This window comes from Podarcis erhardii (genome assembly GCF_964252035.2).
Source record: "Podarcis erhardii genome assembly, chromosome: 6".
Lineage (NCBI taxonomy): Eukaryota > Metazoa > Chordata > Lepidosauria > Squamata > Lacertidae > Podarcis > Podarcis erhardii.
Genome location: NC_138510.1, coordinates 59,014,649 through 59,032,049, shown reverse-complemented (window position 1 = coordinate 59,032,049; position 17,401 = coordinate 59,014,649). Strand labels below are relative to the sequence as shown.

The 17,401-nt window shown below is 42.2% G+C and overlaps 1 protein-coding gene across 2 annotated transcripts in view; it reads left to right on the top strand.

Moving 5' to 3' along the window:
- The first annotated feature begins 2,587 nt into the window (after positions 1 to 2,587).
- Positions 2,588 to 17,401, top strand: part of USP24 (ubiquitin specific peptidase 24) — a 72,186-nt gene continuing 57,372 nt past the window's right edge. Inside the window, exons 1-2 of one of the 2 annotated variants that reach the window (XM_081867089.1) lie at positions 2,588 to 3,042; positions 13,955 to 14,120. In XM_081867089.1, coding sequence (XP_081723215.1) covers positions 2,674 to 3,042; positions 13,955 to 14,120 — 535 coding nt within the window. In that variant the 5' untranslated portion in view covers positions 2,588 to 2,673. Of the gene's footprint in view, positions 3,043 to 10,309; positions 10,525 to 13,954; positions 14,121 to 17,401 lie in introns of those variants that run through there. The other variant, XM_081867090.1, reaches the window with a different exon arrangement.

The window sequence follows — 17,401 nt, the reverse complement described above, 5'->3', positions numbered from 1 at the left end:
TTCAGTTCAGTTCTGGCCTGTGAATAAACAAGAGCTGTTTGAAGAATCGCTGTGTCATCTGATATGTTCACCCACAACTTAACAACAATGCAACAAATGACGCAGTTAGCATCTTACCAGATGAGCCCAAGGCTTTCTTCATTGTTGCACACACAACCCAAAAAAATTGCTTTGCCTTTCAAGTTAAGGCAGCTCTCCAATATTATTCTAAGGAGTTCCAATTTAGGGCCTGCCCCAGAATTGGAGGTTCAGTGCTTTGCACCCATGCATTTTCCCTGCCTCTTATATATCTTCCATAACCCATCTAATCTCTATTATTGCTGCTCCAGCTCCTATTATATATTAGGTTCAGAGAAAGAAAGAATAAAAGGCTTCCACCCTCTCCTTTTAGACGTCCAAGATCAGGAGTTTACAAGAGGAAGTGGGGAGACTTGCAAAGCTGTGTATTTGACAGTCATATAACATAATAATCTAGGTCATTTATGATTGTGCTTCCAAAAGTTATGGGTCCATGTCCTTCCCACTGCAAGACTGGCTAGAGATGGAGGCAAGCAATAGGCCATTTTCTGACAAGGCATGCAGCATGGCTCAGGTTATTGCACGCTGTCATCTGTACTGCAAGCGGCTAATTTGAGGTTTCAGTACTGCAACAATGTCGTGAAGAGCTTTGGGAAAATAGAAATACGTATGCATAAGCCTTAGTAATGTGCATTCCCACCATTCCTTTTTTGCACCTCACTTTGCTCATATCTCAATGTTTCATTGCTGTGTCTGTTTGCATGCAGAAGTGTTAGTTTCCCCCATATGGTTTGCGGTTATGCTTTGGCCTGTGTCAAACAGGAATTATGTTGACATCAGGGAAACATATTTCATGTTCAGCGTTCATTTTATTTTAAGATCCTTGCATTACTTGCACATTCCAGAACGACATTGTTCACGTGAAATGCTATTCTTGTGCAAAAACACCCAGAACGTTTAAGAAAAAAATTGATGCTGACTTGAACAATGACCTATGGGGAGGAACTGTAGAGACCCAGAAGAGGAAACAATAAGTGGAGGGAATGTAGGAGGGAGAGAAACAGAGATAATGATAGGGCACTCTGTGTGTGTGTGTGTGTGTGTGTGTGTGTGTGTGTGTGTTCAAATAGGGTGGACAAGACGACAGAGAACTTAAATCCAGAGCCTGCATAAATATGGCAGATAGCATAGACAGGCAACTATGTGCAGGCTATAACTGATTGCACACAAATTCCATGCTTCAGAGTCACAGCAGGATAAATAAACCCCTGGTGACAGTGTATATAAGCACCACTATAGATAATATGATTAACTAATCCATCAAACATGTTAAACAGATCCAGATCCACACTTCAGTGTTGGAATTTGGCGTAAGGTCTGGATTTTTTTGAGGTTCAATAAATTATGGCTTTTGAGGTCTACAGGAATTTTGAAAGCTGCAGCAGCTTCTGAAAGCAGAAATCAAAGACTGCCCGCTAGTTACATACACAATTAAGCAGCAGGATCTCAATTTAGAGATCTGATTCTGCATGAGGATTGTTGTGTGTATGCCTCCAACAGCAGCACTTTAAGCAGAATTTGAGCAGGTGCACGTTTTTTCATGGAGTGGTGAAGAAGTGATGGGGAATCTGCACTAGTAGCAGAGGATGAAATACCTGATAGAAACCAGTATTTGATTATAAATAAAAAAAATTGTCCAGTAGCACCTTAGAGACGAAGAATATGAAGAAGTGTGCATGCACACGAAAGCTTAACTCAGAACAAACTTAATCGGTCTCTAAGGTGCTACTGGACAATTTTTTTTTATTTATTTCGACTGTGTCTGACCAACATGGCTAACTACCTGAATCCAATATTTCATTTTCTGCCTTTAGAAATGTCACATGGACCAAAGAAATACGGAAAAGCAAATCAACGAACCCAAAAGCACTATTTTATTTATTTATTCGGGGAGCTTTTCTCCAACACGGAGAGGTCAAGGTCTGGAAAATAAAAACACCAGCGAGTAGTAAATAAGCACGTGGTGGCAGATCCACCCATGGGTGTAGCCAGGATTTTTGTTGGGGGGGCTGAGGTGGGCGGGCAGCCAAAATTGTTGAGCTTCTTTTAGGAAATCAAAGTTGAGCTTTTCTTGGTAAAAATGCTCCGTAAATAGGACATTGCGGGGGGGGGCAGCAGGCTTCTTGGGGGGGGGTGTGAAGAACCTCAGATAAATGAATACTTTCCATGCTTTTCAAGCTTGGCGGGGTGAGCGGGGCTCAGTATAATTGCCGCTTCTTCGCCCGAAGCTGCATTTGCGGGATTCCACCGCCTGTTGCCTCTGACGTTTCCAAGACAACCACACCCCTCCTCCCCTCCATTCACGTTCGGGCATTGGCCTCGCCTCGCCTCCTCCGCACGTGATCGCGGCGGCGCTCCCCCCCCCTTTCCCCACGCTCATCCGGGCTTCAGCAGGCCGCTTCCGGGTGGGTGTGGGGCTCGGCGTTGTCCTGCCCTGAGGCGGCGGCGGCGGCGGCGGGAGGCGGGCCAAAGGAGGAGGAGGAGGAGGAGGAGGTTCCTGTCAACATGGCGGCGCGCAGAGCGGGCGGCGGCGGTGGCGGCGGCCGCCGGAGCGGGAGCAGCAGCAGCGCCTGAGGCGTCGCGGAGCGAGGCGCCATGGAGAGCGAGGAGGAGCAGCACATGACCACGCTGCTCTGCATGGGCTTCTCGGACGCGGCCGCCATCCGCAGGGCCCTCCGCCTGGCCAAGAACGACATCAACGAGGCCGTGGCGCTGCTCACCAACGAGCGGCCCGGCCTGCACTATGAGCCCATGGACAGCGGAGGGGGAGGCGGCGGCGGCGGCGGACAGGGAGGCCCCCAGCAAGGCGGCGGCGGCGGAGTCGGAGTCTCCCGCGGCGGAGGGGACGGCGAAGGCACCGGTGGTGGTGGAGGAGGAGGAGGAGGAGGCCAAGGTGGAGGCGGCGGCGGCGGCACTACCGGCTTCGACCCGCCCCCTGCCTACCATGAGGTGGTGGAGAACGAGGTAACGGTCTCTGGGCAGAGGATGGGAGCGGGCGAGGCTCGCCTGTGCTTTGCGCCGCTGTTAAGTGGGATCCCAGCCTGCCCTTTGGCCCCACCGCCCCGTTGGAAACGGAAGGGGGACGGGATCGCCTTAAAATACCGCTTTGGTCTTGAGAATGAGAGGACTCGGGGTACCAAGAGCTTGCAAGGATAGGAACCGCGCAGCCCTGAATCCTCACCTCGATTTCTTCTCAAGGGGCCCCCTCCCCCAGTTTCCACCAGTTAATAGGGACCCCGCCAAGTGCGCCTTGGGGGTCTTGGTGGAATTGACGCCCCCCCCCCCAAAAAAAAGCAGGCGGGTTTTCCCGGGCGTCTTGTGCATGAGCTGTCAGGTGCATAACTCGAGCTTAAAGTGTGATCTGCGTTTGGGTGCCCTGGTTTGTCACCGGAAGAGGAATGTAGCCTGGAGCCTAGGAAAAGGGATTGCTGTGTTATGCCTAGGCTGCAGTGGTGGAGGGTTTGGAAGCTGGTCACTTGTGTGTGTGCAGACTCATTCTTTCATTATGAGGTGCCCATACTAATACTTTACATATCTAATCCGATATAGACCATATTGCTTTCAGTTGAGTTTGCTCCCATGTGTGTATAGTTTTGCAGCTTTTGTTAACCAAGGAGTTCTTTGAGCACCCATGCAATTCTTTATAGCAACACTGTCCTGATTGTCTTACTTGAAAGAGTCTGGGTGGCTTACAAGCAACAAAATCAGTAAAATGATCCAAAACCATGAATTAGGTAGGAGGCTTTAAAACTATTGCATCATTAGTGGTTGAGGTAGAACTGGATTTGATGCTTATCTAAAAGTGATATTGATAGGCCCAGGTGCACTTCTTTTGGGCAGCTGGTCCAAATCTTAGGCACCACATCTGAAAATACTATATCTCTGGCACTATCCTGCTACACTGCTGATGGTAGAGAGACTCAGCAAAGAGTCTCATTAAGCAAACAAAGTTCTCAGTTATGTTCATCTGGGAGAAGGAGATTTTTGAAATATTCTTGTCCCAGATTGCTTAGAGCTATAAAGCTCCATAATTTTGTGCACTATATCACATAGGTAGCTATGTTGCATGAGCAGCAAGTCATAACATATTCAGACATGGGCAAAAAATAAATAGAGGTATAAAATACGCATTCTGACAAAACCTCATAAAAGCATATTGTGTCAGGAACTTAAGAGTTGTAGTCAGTTAACTTATACTCAGAGTGGATCCATTGAAATGAATGGCCGTTTAGGTCTGTTAATTCCAGTGGATCTTCGCTGAATGCAATAAATGTTTGGATCGTGTAAGCTGATCCAGACATTCAGTAGCAACTTGCCTGGTGAGCAGTGTGGAGGTTGGGGCTGTCTGGGCACATCCAGTCCTGCCAGTACACCTGCACAGTCTCTGCCACCTTGCCCCCCTTCCTCTTGGTAGTGATGCGACTCTCCCCACTGAGTGAGCTGCTTCTGACTATGTTGCAATAGGTAAGAAAATGAATAGCCTTCCTACAATTGAATGAGTTTGGGAATAGGAATGAAAGGTAGGTGGCTTCCTCAGTTGCTTCTTGGTGGAGTCACTCTGAGCACTTCTACGAAGTGCATATTCTCTGCTGCCTACAGGAAAGGTGATGGGGGCTTCCTGGGGAGATAAACTACCAAATATTGGCCAAGGACAGCATGGACTCCTTTGACTTCTGTACAAGATAGGAATTCAGAATGCGTCTGGGACATCATCCAAGCTGTCAGTGGAGAAGCAACATGGCAACATTGTAGACCTCTGATACAATCTTATTCTGATCCATCATACACTGAAAGAACTAACTTATACTCTACTTTTTCTTCCATACTTTCTGCTCATTCCGACCTGCAATGCTGATTAGATAACATTCAGGTATGAATTTGTGGTTTGTCTCCAGTAATGTACCAGCACGGTTCACCTAGCACAATGGGATTGTTTCTTCTACCGCCCCCAAAAAACCTCTGAAGCTGAATTTGACAGCAGGCAATGGCCAGAAAGGGACAGAAGAGGAAGCTTCATTGCTTGCACGGAAGCCCATTGCACTGGTGAAGCTGCAGTGTTGGGTACAGCCCTGTGTTTCTAGTTGTATTTTGTAACCAAGAACAAGTGCCTGAGTTTGTTTTTGGCTCCTCCCTTCCAAGGCCACTTTCCTTTTGAGTCAAGTAAGATTATAAGCTTTAGGTCAAAGACTGTCTTATTACTTGCTTTTCTATGTAGCAGCCTCCCTTTTTTGGGCTGAGGAGTGAGATAAAAATCCTTCAAACAAACAAATACTACTTACATTCCTTATCATATTCCCACCCCAAGACTCCAGAAGTGATGTTATTGTATGAACCATTTTAACAGATAAATAAAAAGTTAAAATCAAATTTGAAAAGCTGGTTTTTGTTGTGAAGAAAGAGACAGATGCCTGGGGTTGAGAACTCTGGCTGGGAGCTCTTTTACCAGGCTTGGCTGTGTACGAACTCCTTCCTTTCCTTGCTCCCAGTTCTCCTAAATTAAATGCTGACAACTGAATCACGACTAAAAAGGTAAATAAACATAGGAATTCATGAGCATGTTCTTGTAGTAAGTTGGGAATTTTAATTATGTTGGGAACCAACGCAGAATTCTTGTTTTGATTCTTAAGCATTTACTATTCTTCGCAGTTGTCATTACTGTAGTGCCACTTCAGTGATTAGTGCCGTATAACCACCAAATATTTACCTACTCAGTTTTTGGTGTGCCATGTAAGAGCCAAACTATCTATCTATTTATTTATTTCACAATGTTTATATACTGCTTGAGTGTAATGAAACCTCAAAGCAGTTTACAAAAAAAACCCCACCTACGTGGGACATTTGTGACTGGATTAGCCAACATTTTGATTCTTTAAAAGCTGTCACAGGAATCACACAATTAGATCTGATCAGTAGTGCTGAGGAAAAGAAGAGACTTTCTCTCCTGTGTCAATTTCTGTTCTGTTTGACTCTCTTGGGAAAATACAGATATCTAAATATTTGGTCCTAACAGAGATAAGCTGCCTTTACAATTTCCTGTACCTGGTTTTGTTCAGCAGCTATGCAGTGCCAATACTAATAATCTAAAGTAACACATTGGCCAAAAAATAACGGGACTATTCTTTTTCGCAAAGAGTCCACTACTTGTACTTCTGTACTGTACGCCTGTTCATCACAGATGAGTTGCTATAACATTCATATTCAGAGTACCATTCCCATCCATCCCCATCTTGGGTGATGGAAGACTTGAGAGTAGCAGAACACTTCACCGTAACGTGTGTTCCACTATAATCATGTTCTTTATTTTTTTTGTGTGTTCACACATGTACAATTGCTGTGGCAAACTATGCTTATGCATAGCTTCTTATATTTAAGAGCATTGCATCATTCACTAAACATTCTGAATCATTTTATGAATGCTTAATCCTTGTCAATAAACTAATAATTTAAGATATAGTGTGTTTAGAGTGCAGAAGTGATATTTTTTTATCCATGAGACAGAAAGTTGCTATCTTAATTTTAAGATGAAGGGACTTGAGTATTTTAACCAGAGTTGGGCGAGCTTCTCTTCCCCCACTCCTGTGGCTTACATTGGCCTAAAGGTTAGAGCTAGGGGGCTGCTTCAGAGGACTACTCTTAGGGTAACTGGGATGGGAAGGTAACAGAAGCTTACCATACAGGTGGCTCTGGGAACAAGAGGGTCTCTTTATGGGAGTAACTGTAGTAGGGCAGTCTTTCAGGGCAAGTTGTAAAATGGAAAGTCCTTTCTGGCTTGTTTTTTAATCTGGGCTGGGGAAGAGTTTGGGAGCTTCTAATGGTCACCTCTCCTTCCAGTTATAGTGCGATGTACTGCTAGAATTTAGTGGTCCGTGTTCACATTGCATAGCTTAGTACTACATCCTGAAGTGCAACAAGTTAACTTAGAAAGTTTGAACAGCTATTGTATAGAATAAATATATACCCCACAGATTCAGATGTTATATTTTCAAAAACAGGTATATTCAGTTATGTGGTAGCTTCTCTGAAGGTAAAGGTCTGACCACAGCGTATCAAATTTCAGAGCTCTAACTCATTGGGAAACACCAAAACAATTTTCATATTCCTATCAGGCCAAGCACCTGATACAAAGTGGTCTGACACATGTTTGCCAAGTGCAAATTTTTACTTGTGCACAGCTCTTAAGAATGTTTCTTTTTTATGGTTTCGCTCTTACGTAGTTGCTCCTCTGTTTTCCCGTATATTATTACTCAGATTTCTTAACTTGCCCTTCAAGTTGCAACAATTTAAAAATACAGTATTAAAAACAGTTGAAGCAGATTACAATCAAGAGTAGGATGAGTTCTAGTTGTATATATATTAATTGTTTTGTCTTTTGGTTATAAATCAAGTGGGGGAGCTGCAGCCTGAAAAATAGTGTAAAAGCTTAAGTATACAGTAGTTTCTTCACATTCTCCATAGATATGTTCATTATCACTTTTGTGCCAACTTCATAGCTTTCTGAAATTACGGGTTGCAGTTAAGTCAAGTGATAGCATTGATTTCGTTGTTTACCTTTGTCATGCCTATGTTCTGTTGATTTTTAAAGGAGGAGTTCTTAAAATCTTAGATATGGAAGGACTGTGCCACCAACATGTTAACCCTTTTGTGTAAATTATAAAATACAGCCATATGCATTTTGTGTATAACACGTTTCAGGATTAAAGCATTTTTCTATGTGGTGTTCTTGAGTTCCTGGTTCTGCAAAACTGGAATCTCAATATGTTTTCAGCACTTTTATTTCTTGAATAAAAAATATTTATGGACATTGTCTTTTTAACCTTCTCCGCAGCTGTTATAGTCTTTAGTATATTTCTTACTATTAACTTCCACCTTTAAAGGGTTTCCAAATCCCATGTGAAATATTTTTCTGTTTACTGAAGCAACCTCCAGGCGAAGATTAACACTTGATGTGATCTAAATGTTTATCATTGGTGGAAGTGGGAGGCCATTTATGCATGGAACAAACAGCAGCTCAGCTGGGCAGGAAGTGTCTTTCAGATAATGTTCAGTAGAGACATTTTCTGGTCATCTTCCCAGTCAGAAGTTCTATTCAATGACAGCTGCTTAATAAGGAAGTGAAATGCTGGAGGAAAATGAGGCCAGTGTTAGAAGTTAATTCTACCAAACAGATTTTGAATGTTTCTGGATAAGAACAGGAGTCTCTTATAAGAAAAGGCCTGGGAGGATCCTAATCTTTTATAGGTTTTATTTGAAAACAACTTACTTATACAAAAAAGCTTGTCAGGGATAGCAGAGGCAGAGGTCTGACAGTTTATAACAGATCCTCATTTGGTGTCAACTCTTTTTCACCTGTTTTTTGCATGTATTGTTTGCTTTCCTTTGCTTAATATAAAAAACTGTCTAGATGAACTTTTCAAATTCAGTGTTAACTGACAAATATAAAAGGGAGCTATAAAATTGTAACTAAGTAGATCTATACGCTCTGAGTTATTGTGTGAATCATTCGATGCACCTGTGTTTCAAATCATTTTTCCTATGGCTGTCAAGTATGGAATAAAATGTCCTGTCTATGGCAGCATCCTGATCTGGATGCTAGCACCTGACAGAAGGACAGGGGGAAGCATTCCTATTGCCATGCCATGGACAATTATCCTTGTTTCACTATGAATGTATTTAGCTGGTATTATAGGATTTAAATTCTGAATGTGTTATCTTTGTGAATGTACAATCTTGGGCACCCCAAAGGAAAATACAGTGGTGATTAGCACTTTTCCCTTGGGAATGGGAAAAAGAAGTAATGCTAGAGAGGGCTGTTAAAGTACCCATAATTTATATAATCCTGCAGCAATATAGATGAACTAAAATAAATAGGCAACTTGTGGTTTAATGTTTGATGAAAACTGTGCTGTAGAAAATGAATCGCACTGTTGTGTTTTCCTAGGCTTCCATTAAAGAGCTATACCTGCATTTGCATTAAGAAATGCAGGCAACAATAATTCGGTCTCTAAGGTGCTACTGGACAAGAGGAAAAGCATAACTTGCAGGGCTGAGCTACATCCAAATATCCCTCAAATTTCACACTTCATTTGTGCAGAATCAGAATACAGTGGTACCTCTGGTTATGAACCTAATTCGTTCCGGAGGTCCGTTCTGAAACCGTTCTTAACATGAGGCATCACTTTAGCTAATGGGGCCTCCTGCTGGTGCCACACCGCCAGCATGCGATTTCTGTTCTCATTCTGGGGCAAAGTTCTTAACCCGAGGTACTACTTCTGGGTTAGCGGAGTCTGTAACCCGAAGTGTTTGTAACCCGAGGTACCACTGTATTACTTGCATGTACATGCTTGCCACTTTCCTGACTAAGTTACTTACTTACATGATTTTCTTCTAGGATAGTGAGATGTTATTTTGCAGTTGCTGTAGTCGTCCACACACTGGCTACTTCCAGGCTAGGCTGCTGTAATGCGTTTTACATAGGGCTACATTTGAAGGCAGCTCAGAAGTTTCAATTGGTACAGAATCCAGCCTCCAGGTTGCTTGGAGAGCAAAGAAGTCTGTGTATATAACACCCATTCTCCTTCAGTTACTTTTGTTGCCTGTTTCTTCTAAGCTCAGTTCAAACTGCTGCTGAGTTTAACATTTAAAGCCTTTAATGGTTTTGGAATAAGTTGTTTGAAGAACTGCCCATGCTCTTATGAGTGAACTCTAGGTGCAAGATAATCCTTGGGGACTCTGTTGTCTGGCCTACCATAAAGAACAATCAAGTTTGCAGATAGCAGGGACGGGGCTTTGGGGGATGAGACGGGACACCACATCTCTGAAAGTCTTTCCCCCAAAATGTGTTTGAACCCTCCACTTGAGTATTTTATGTGGGCCCTGAAAAGTTTATTTTGTTCTGTCAGGCTTTTTGTGATCCTGTTGCTGGGTTATTGTGCTATTTTTTCAGTAATTATGTTGTAGTTTTATTGTGCTAAAAAAACGCACCTTGGGAGGGCACACCTTGAAAGGTGACTTATAAATGATTCAGATAAATAAATGATGTTTAGTTTTGTGCTCTGTGATTTTGCTGTCATGTGTAGCATTGTTTGGTATGCTAGTTTTGCAGATAATGTGATGATGCCGTGCACAGCCTCACAGTAGCTCAGTGTTGACTGAATAACATATCTGATGTTGTTTCTGGCTCTCTTTGCCATGATGGATAGTGTGGAGACTGCTGCTCTGCTCTTAGCAGCAACCTCTGACCCTGTACTTCTCCTACTTGCTCTACAGTCTAACCTCAGGAGGCTCTTCTGCAAAACCTCAGAGGTTTATGCACTGTGTCGGAGGTCGTGGGTAGTGGCTCTATCAAAGATTGGATGTATCTTGTTTTAGCCTAGTTAAGTAGATTGAGTTCGGGACATCAATGGGGATATATGAAGAGATTGGAATCTGTGTTGAAACTGCGTTAGGGTAAGTCTAAGATTGAGCACTTCTGAGCTTGTGCAATCTTTTTTCCTCTTGAAGGGAATATCCCTTTGCAAATATTAAGTGTTCTCTTTGTTATCATCAGGATGCCACTATCACCACACTAAAAAAAGCATTCCTCCCTACATATATTCCATAATCCATAGTATATGTATTGCATCACTTAGCCCAATAATAGCATCATTTCATGAAATGAAATTTCCAGCCTTTACTCAATTGAAATGATTGTCTTTATTTTGCCTCTTCTCCTGTGCGCATCATTGAGCTTGGCCAAGGGGCAGACAACTGCTAGGGAATTTCCTAAAGGGTCTACAAAGACATCAGAATATATGAGGGGTTCAGGGGGTGTCATTTTTATAGAATTTCCCTTCATAGTCAAAGATCCCCCTGTGTTTTAGGTTAATTGATAGAGGCATTGCCATACCACGAGCCCAGATGCTCTCACGGAAACCCAGATGAAAGCTTGATCAATATGAGCAAGCGTCACTTGATCTCTATGGGAATCAGTTGAACCACCATACTTAGGATGCATAATTGTGTATTTGCAAGTGTATGTTCTGAGAGTATAAATGTTGAGAGATTATGTAGCATGTGGTATCACAAGATAAAGATATCTAAGAGTTTTCCTTGCTTTTCTAGCTGTTATCTTGAATAAAAGGGCTATTTTCATGTGATGTACTTTGGGGTGGGGAATCCTAAATGGTGACTGGTCAGAAACACAATTTTGAGGTTTTGACGGATAGCACAATGAAAATTTGACCCTGTGTGTGGATATTGTAATGCTGAAAAGGGTTCAATAAGAGGAGGGGTGTGAGGGAAGGTTCCAACATTTGCTTAGAAAAAAATGTGAAGAAGGGGGAACATGATAGAGATGTATTCATGCTGCAGAGAAAGTAGGTAGGGTGTTTTTCTCAGAATATCAGAGCCCATGGCTGTCCAGTGAAGCTGGGTAACAGAAAATTCAAGACGGGCAAAGGGAAGTATTTCTTTACGTAGCACACTGTTAAACTAGCGATGGCCACTTATGAACTCCTCCTGAATTTCCCATAGACCTCTAGCTGACCACTGTGAGAAAATGCAGCAGGGCTCTTCTTACATTCTTACTGCAATGCTCACCATTCTCAAATGCTGTTCTATAACCACAATGTTGTTTTCTATATTTCAATCCATTGAAAAGATAGTATTTAATGTCCGTGCTTTCAGTTTGTTGTTGCTTTCCTAGATAATAGTTTCCTGTTCCACAGCACTTAATGTTCATTCTCAGATAGGAAGCATTATTTTATGAATGTGCAGTTGTTTTTAATACAGAGAGAGTGCTTGTTAGACCAGGAAATGAAAGCAATAAATGAGACAGTGGAGTGGTACTGGAAAAACAACCTGTGACTACTAGTTCACAAGTTTTGAATCTTGTCCAAGTACATACAATGATCGAAAATAGCCTGCTCACTGACTAGCCAGTGTGCAGTGAGTCATGGTTTTGGTCTTTTTGTGGTAGCTATGTGTGTCCATGAGAGTTTTATTGTTAGATCCATGCTTGGCATCAATTTGCATCCTGTTGGCACTTTTAAAAAAGGTTAAATCTCAAGCTGAACAATGGTCAGCACTTACTACCCAGTCTTGTACATGGTGAAGGATTTCATAGGCTCCACTGCTCTGAACATCATTGAATGCCTTTAGACCTAGGGTGCTCAAACTATTTGTTCACAATAATAATAACAAAAGTTAAAGCCTCTCTTCATTAATTGTAACAAATGATTCGAATTGTTATGCCTGCTAGACAGAAGTAGGTAAATTTAAGTGGTGTTTGGGGAATGGAGAGAGAGCAGGGATTTATAAAATGAAATGTGGGTTTTGTGCTTTCTGTTCGTAGAAATGGCTCCATAGGAAATGAAACTGATGAGAAAGTGGCATAAATGACCTTATTTGCTTTACTATAAATAAGTTGAGGGAATGTGCTGTCCACATGGGCTACATTAGTTGGGGTGGGTCAGATACCATCTTGCTCTTTGTTTGCTTTTATTTCCCCTTATGGGAATCCACCTTAGCCTTGTAGATCTGTACCTATGGATTTCAGAATCTTTTGCTGAAAATGTGAAAAATAATTAGAAAGTAACTATAGCAGAATGGTTTATAAACTAGATAAGGCACTCCTGCGGTAACCTAAAGAAAAATAGATACCTGTAAAGATTCTAAACCAAACTTTGTTTTGAGATTATGGTGTTCTCTGTTTCCTTATTCACTGCAGTAGTGATGATTTGGTTATTTAGATATAAAGGAGAAGATAAGTTCAAGGCCAAATAGATCAATATTGATTTGTTTGATATGATTGTCATATCCCTATGTAGATGCAGATGTGATAGCTGTAAGCCTTTCAGTGTGGAAAGAGCTCTTCACAAAGTTGTAGGTCTAGCTGCTCTTCAGCATGGTGATGGTCTTTTTCGTGTTTTTCTTTCTTACCTCAGAAGTGGTGCACTCACTTCTTTTATGCATTATGATCTTGGACAGGTGAGTAGTCCAGTAAAGGCAGAAAAGAGAGGCACAGTCAGTGTACACATCCACTGCAATGCAGAACTATGGTAGCTGTATATTCCATATCTCCTCCTGCCATAAAGCAGAGGTTGGTACCAAGGTAAAACTATTAGTGATTGCTCATTATAATGGCTGTATAGTTATTGTCTCCTGTATGATTGGCAGTATGCCTCTGAATACCAGTTGCTTTGGGTCATAAACCGGAAAATGCTATTGTGCTCATGTTCTGCTTGGGGGTTTCCATAGGTATCTGATGTCACTGTAGGGGCAGAATGTTGGCATAGATTGGCTTGCGCTCTTATATTATTAGAAGAAGCTGCATTTTTGTTGCATAGTGGGGAAGCAGAACCTTACTAGAGCGCCTGGCTTGTGGGTCTGGTATGATCGGATCTGTGGATGGGCAATTAATACTTCATTGTTAGCATGTTGGATTAATTATGTGATTATCAGAAGTTGTATTCTATATCTTTTAAATAATTAGGTGATTTCTTTTTGGTTTGAAAATGATTGGAATAATATCCTTCAATCCTTTCCAGACTTTTGATTCAGTAATCTAGGAAAACTTTTAAGTCAATGATGGTAGTACATCTGTCTCACCACTGTGCATATATATGTCACAGTGCTAGATTCTGCATTAATCCTCCCTACTTTTTCTGGCAATTCCTTATTTTTCTGCTGGGTGCAGAAATGGTGGGAAAAGAAGACAGCAAATAGGCTTTGTTTTCTGAGTTAAGAAGTAGAATTTCTGTTGCACAGGAGTTGCTTTGTAGTTGGAATGTCAGGTTTTCTGGTATGGGTCTCCTACAATCCCTTTTTATAACAGCCAGTAACTAGAACAACTAACTGTGGCTTCTTCATACAGCTAACAGTGGCTTCTTTTCAACAGAAAAATGACGAAAATGGGAACTGCTCTGGAGAAGGTATCGAGTTTCCTACAACAAATCTTTATGAACTGGAGAGCAGAGTATTAACAGATCATTGGTCCATTCCATATAAGCGGGAAGAATCTCTTGGCAAGTGTTTAATTGCATCCACTTATCTTGCAAGGCTGGGTAAGTTGCAACCTTTTTTTTTAAAGTAGCATCATAGAAATGTTGACTTTTATGTTAATAATGATGACTTGATAGTAAAAATTTGTCTACTCAAATAGCTTTTGACTTCACCTTTTTCCACGTTGCATGTTGGTAACAGATGTTTAATTAACAAAATCTTTTCTTGTTGGAAGTAGTATGACTCTCTTGGCTTCAGTAGAGTGCTGTGCATTTTTAAGCTGATGCTTTCACCTTTTAATCGAATGTTTCAGAATCACTTTTGAATTATAGGTGATCTTTAGAACATGTGAAGACAGGCACAAATATATCCCTTCTTAAATATTATTTTGTTTGGTGGTTAACAAACTGTTGAATAGGCTGGTATGCTCAAATATTGGGGTGAAAATGAAATTTTATTTTCTAAACTTGCTTAAATATATTGCCAAGAGCAGGGCTCTTCAGGCAATTATAGAAAATTAACTGTGTTGTTTTGTTGCAGCAAAAACAAATGAGCTGCTAATCTAAAAAAGGCTAGTAGTAATGTTTTTTGATATGGAAATGCTTGTAGTATAATTGCAGTATAATTAAATGGCGGTAACACTAGTCTGCAACATTTCAGTAAAACTTTTGCACACTTGGAAGAGTGTATGCATGTGATGCTAAAGGTGATTATTTGGTGTTAGTTAAGTTGTGGTGGGGGTGTGGAAAGAGATTGGTCTTTTCTCATTATGAAAAAATCACAAAGTCTTCTGAAAACCAATTTCTCAAACTCTGAAATACCCAGCAATTAAAAAAGGTAAAGGACCCCTGACAGATAAGTCCTGTCACGAAAGACTCGGGGGTTGCGGCGCTCATCTCACTTTACTAGCCAAGGGAGTCGACGTTTGCCTGCAGACAGTTTTTCCAGGTCATGTGGCCAGCATGACTAAACCGTTTCTGGTGAAACCAGACCAGCGCACAGAAATGCCATTTACCTTCCCGCCCGAGTGGTACCTATTTATCTACTTACACTTTGACGAGCTTTTGACCTGCTAGGTTGGCAGGAGCTGGGACCAAGCAACGAGAGTTCACCCCATCGCAGGGATTTGAACTGCCGACCTTCTGATTGGCAAGCCCTAGGCTCAGTGGTTTAGACCACAGCACCACTTGCGTTCCTTAACCGCTTCTCAAAGGGAACCGTGCCCAGCAATTATTTCCTAGTTATTTCTGCTTGGAACATAGAAAGGGGTCTTGGAAAGGTATTTGCAAAGGGAGGCACAAAAATGGTTCCAGTGGCATTACTGATAACTTTGGCTTAGATCTGCATGTGCGTGCACACCTCCTTTTTCCTCATTTCAGGAATCTAAATCCTTACTAGGGTCTTATTGGAGCTTCCAAACTCGTAGAGCCCCTGCCTCGTAACTTAAGTCTCCAATGAAGTCTTGGGAATCTCTTTGCTTAGCTCGTGAGGAGGGTCTAACTGACTACACTTCTGAGGTGGTATGCAACAAATTAGATTGCACAACAGAACTTCTCTGCCTGTGTGCCCCTTAAATGTGTTCTGGGGATAGCCTGAACCCTCTGGAGCAGATTTGGGGAGAGAAGTTCCCTTGAAAAGAGGAAATATTTGTGTCAGCAGAACTGCTTATTTGGATTTCACCCCTGAGCTTTTGATGATGCTTAAAGTTAAAGGGGGGTGGGTGGGTGAGGAAGTAGCATGGCATCTCTACATAAAGGAAGGACCAAAAGTTATTGGTAGAGTGTGTGCTTTGCATGCAAAAGACCCCAAAATCAATATCTGGCATCTTTCAGGTAGGCTGAGGAAAGACTCCTGTAACCTTGTAGAACCACTGCCAGAAATGTAGACATTACTGAGCTTAGAATGTTGGTGCATATGGTCAGACACAGGCGACAAAAGCTGAGAAAACTTGTTTTATTGGTGACAGAGGATAATGTGGCTTTTTGGCTTTTTGTGTGTGTGGTACACAGTCGGGGGTGATTCAGCTGTATAGAATGAGCCAAGGACTGCATAAGCTATCTCCCCACACTAAACTGAACATGTTTGGAGACTGCCTGCAAGCACTTAAGGGTGAGTGGAAGGCTCACGCAGATTCCTTTTATTGCATCACAGGAGTGTAAAGGTGTTGAGCCTTCTTTGTAGAAGTGGAAGTGAAGAGGGAGAGAATAAAGTGAACCTTGTATGATGAGAAATGCATGTTATCCAGCCTTATAGAGTGTGCCAAGTGCAGTGGGGCCCTGCTGAGGTTCAGACCTATATAGGACTGGAGTTGTGTGCCCTAGATTTTCCCCCTCCCACTGATCACATACATTCTTAATGAAATGTGCCTTAGTTAAGGGATAAGGGAAATTAACTGTTCATGTACTCAGAGGCACTTTCCTTTATTATTAAATAAGAGCAAATGCAATTTGTTGGGATAAAAAAAAAATTTCCTCTGAAATGGCGTCTCAGAAGGAGGAATGCATTGAGGAGGGTGCAAGTGGACAGATTAAGACTTACTGTCTTACAGATATGGGAGCAATCAGCTGTCTGCATTGATTTACAGCAGGGTCCCTAGCTTTCCTGGGCTCCTGGGCATATTTGGCATTTTCAAAAGGTGTTGTGAATAACACCACAAAATTGCTGCTGTGGAGCGAGCAGGGCAGAGAAGGCTGCAGGTCATAACATGACTGCTGTGAGTGTCATGCCTAGTCACAAATTTTGGAAAGTACGTCTCTCTCCCCCAAACCCACCCTGCGACTTACTTACATTGTATGTCTCCTGGGAAGGAGGTAGGCAGGCCTGGAGGAAGAAAAAAACAAGTAAAGGCTCACAAACCCCGGAGATCAGGGGGAAACAAACAGTCAAATGCAGACACCGGTGGCCAGGGAAGTATGGGAAACAAACAAACAAAAAAATGTAGATGGCCAGACAGGAAAAGGTTGGGAAGGGGAGAATGACAAATACAGACTGCTTTAGAGAGGAAAAAAGTTGAAACAAGAATTTAAAAATAAAAATGCAGAACTGCTGCCACCCCACCCCACCCCCACCCCGAGAGAAGGACAAAACCTACACACAGTGTTCTGTTCCTTCCCTTCTCTCCCTCGCTAGGTCCCTCTTTTCTTAGCCCCTTCTTACTTCTTTTTTACAAAACACTTTTTCTCCTGGTCACTCTGTGTTCTCCTTGGATAGTGATTTCAGGCTAGAAAACAAAAGAGTTTGAAGAGGAAGTGGGAATGGCACTCCTTCCACTTCCTCTCTCAGCTTTCTTTTCCAAGCAGAAATCACTCTCTTCTTACTTCTGAAGGGGCAGGGAGTGAAGTCA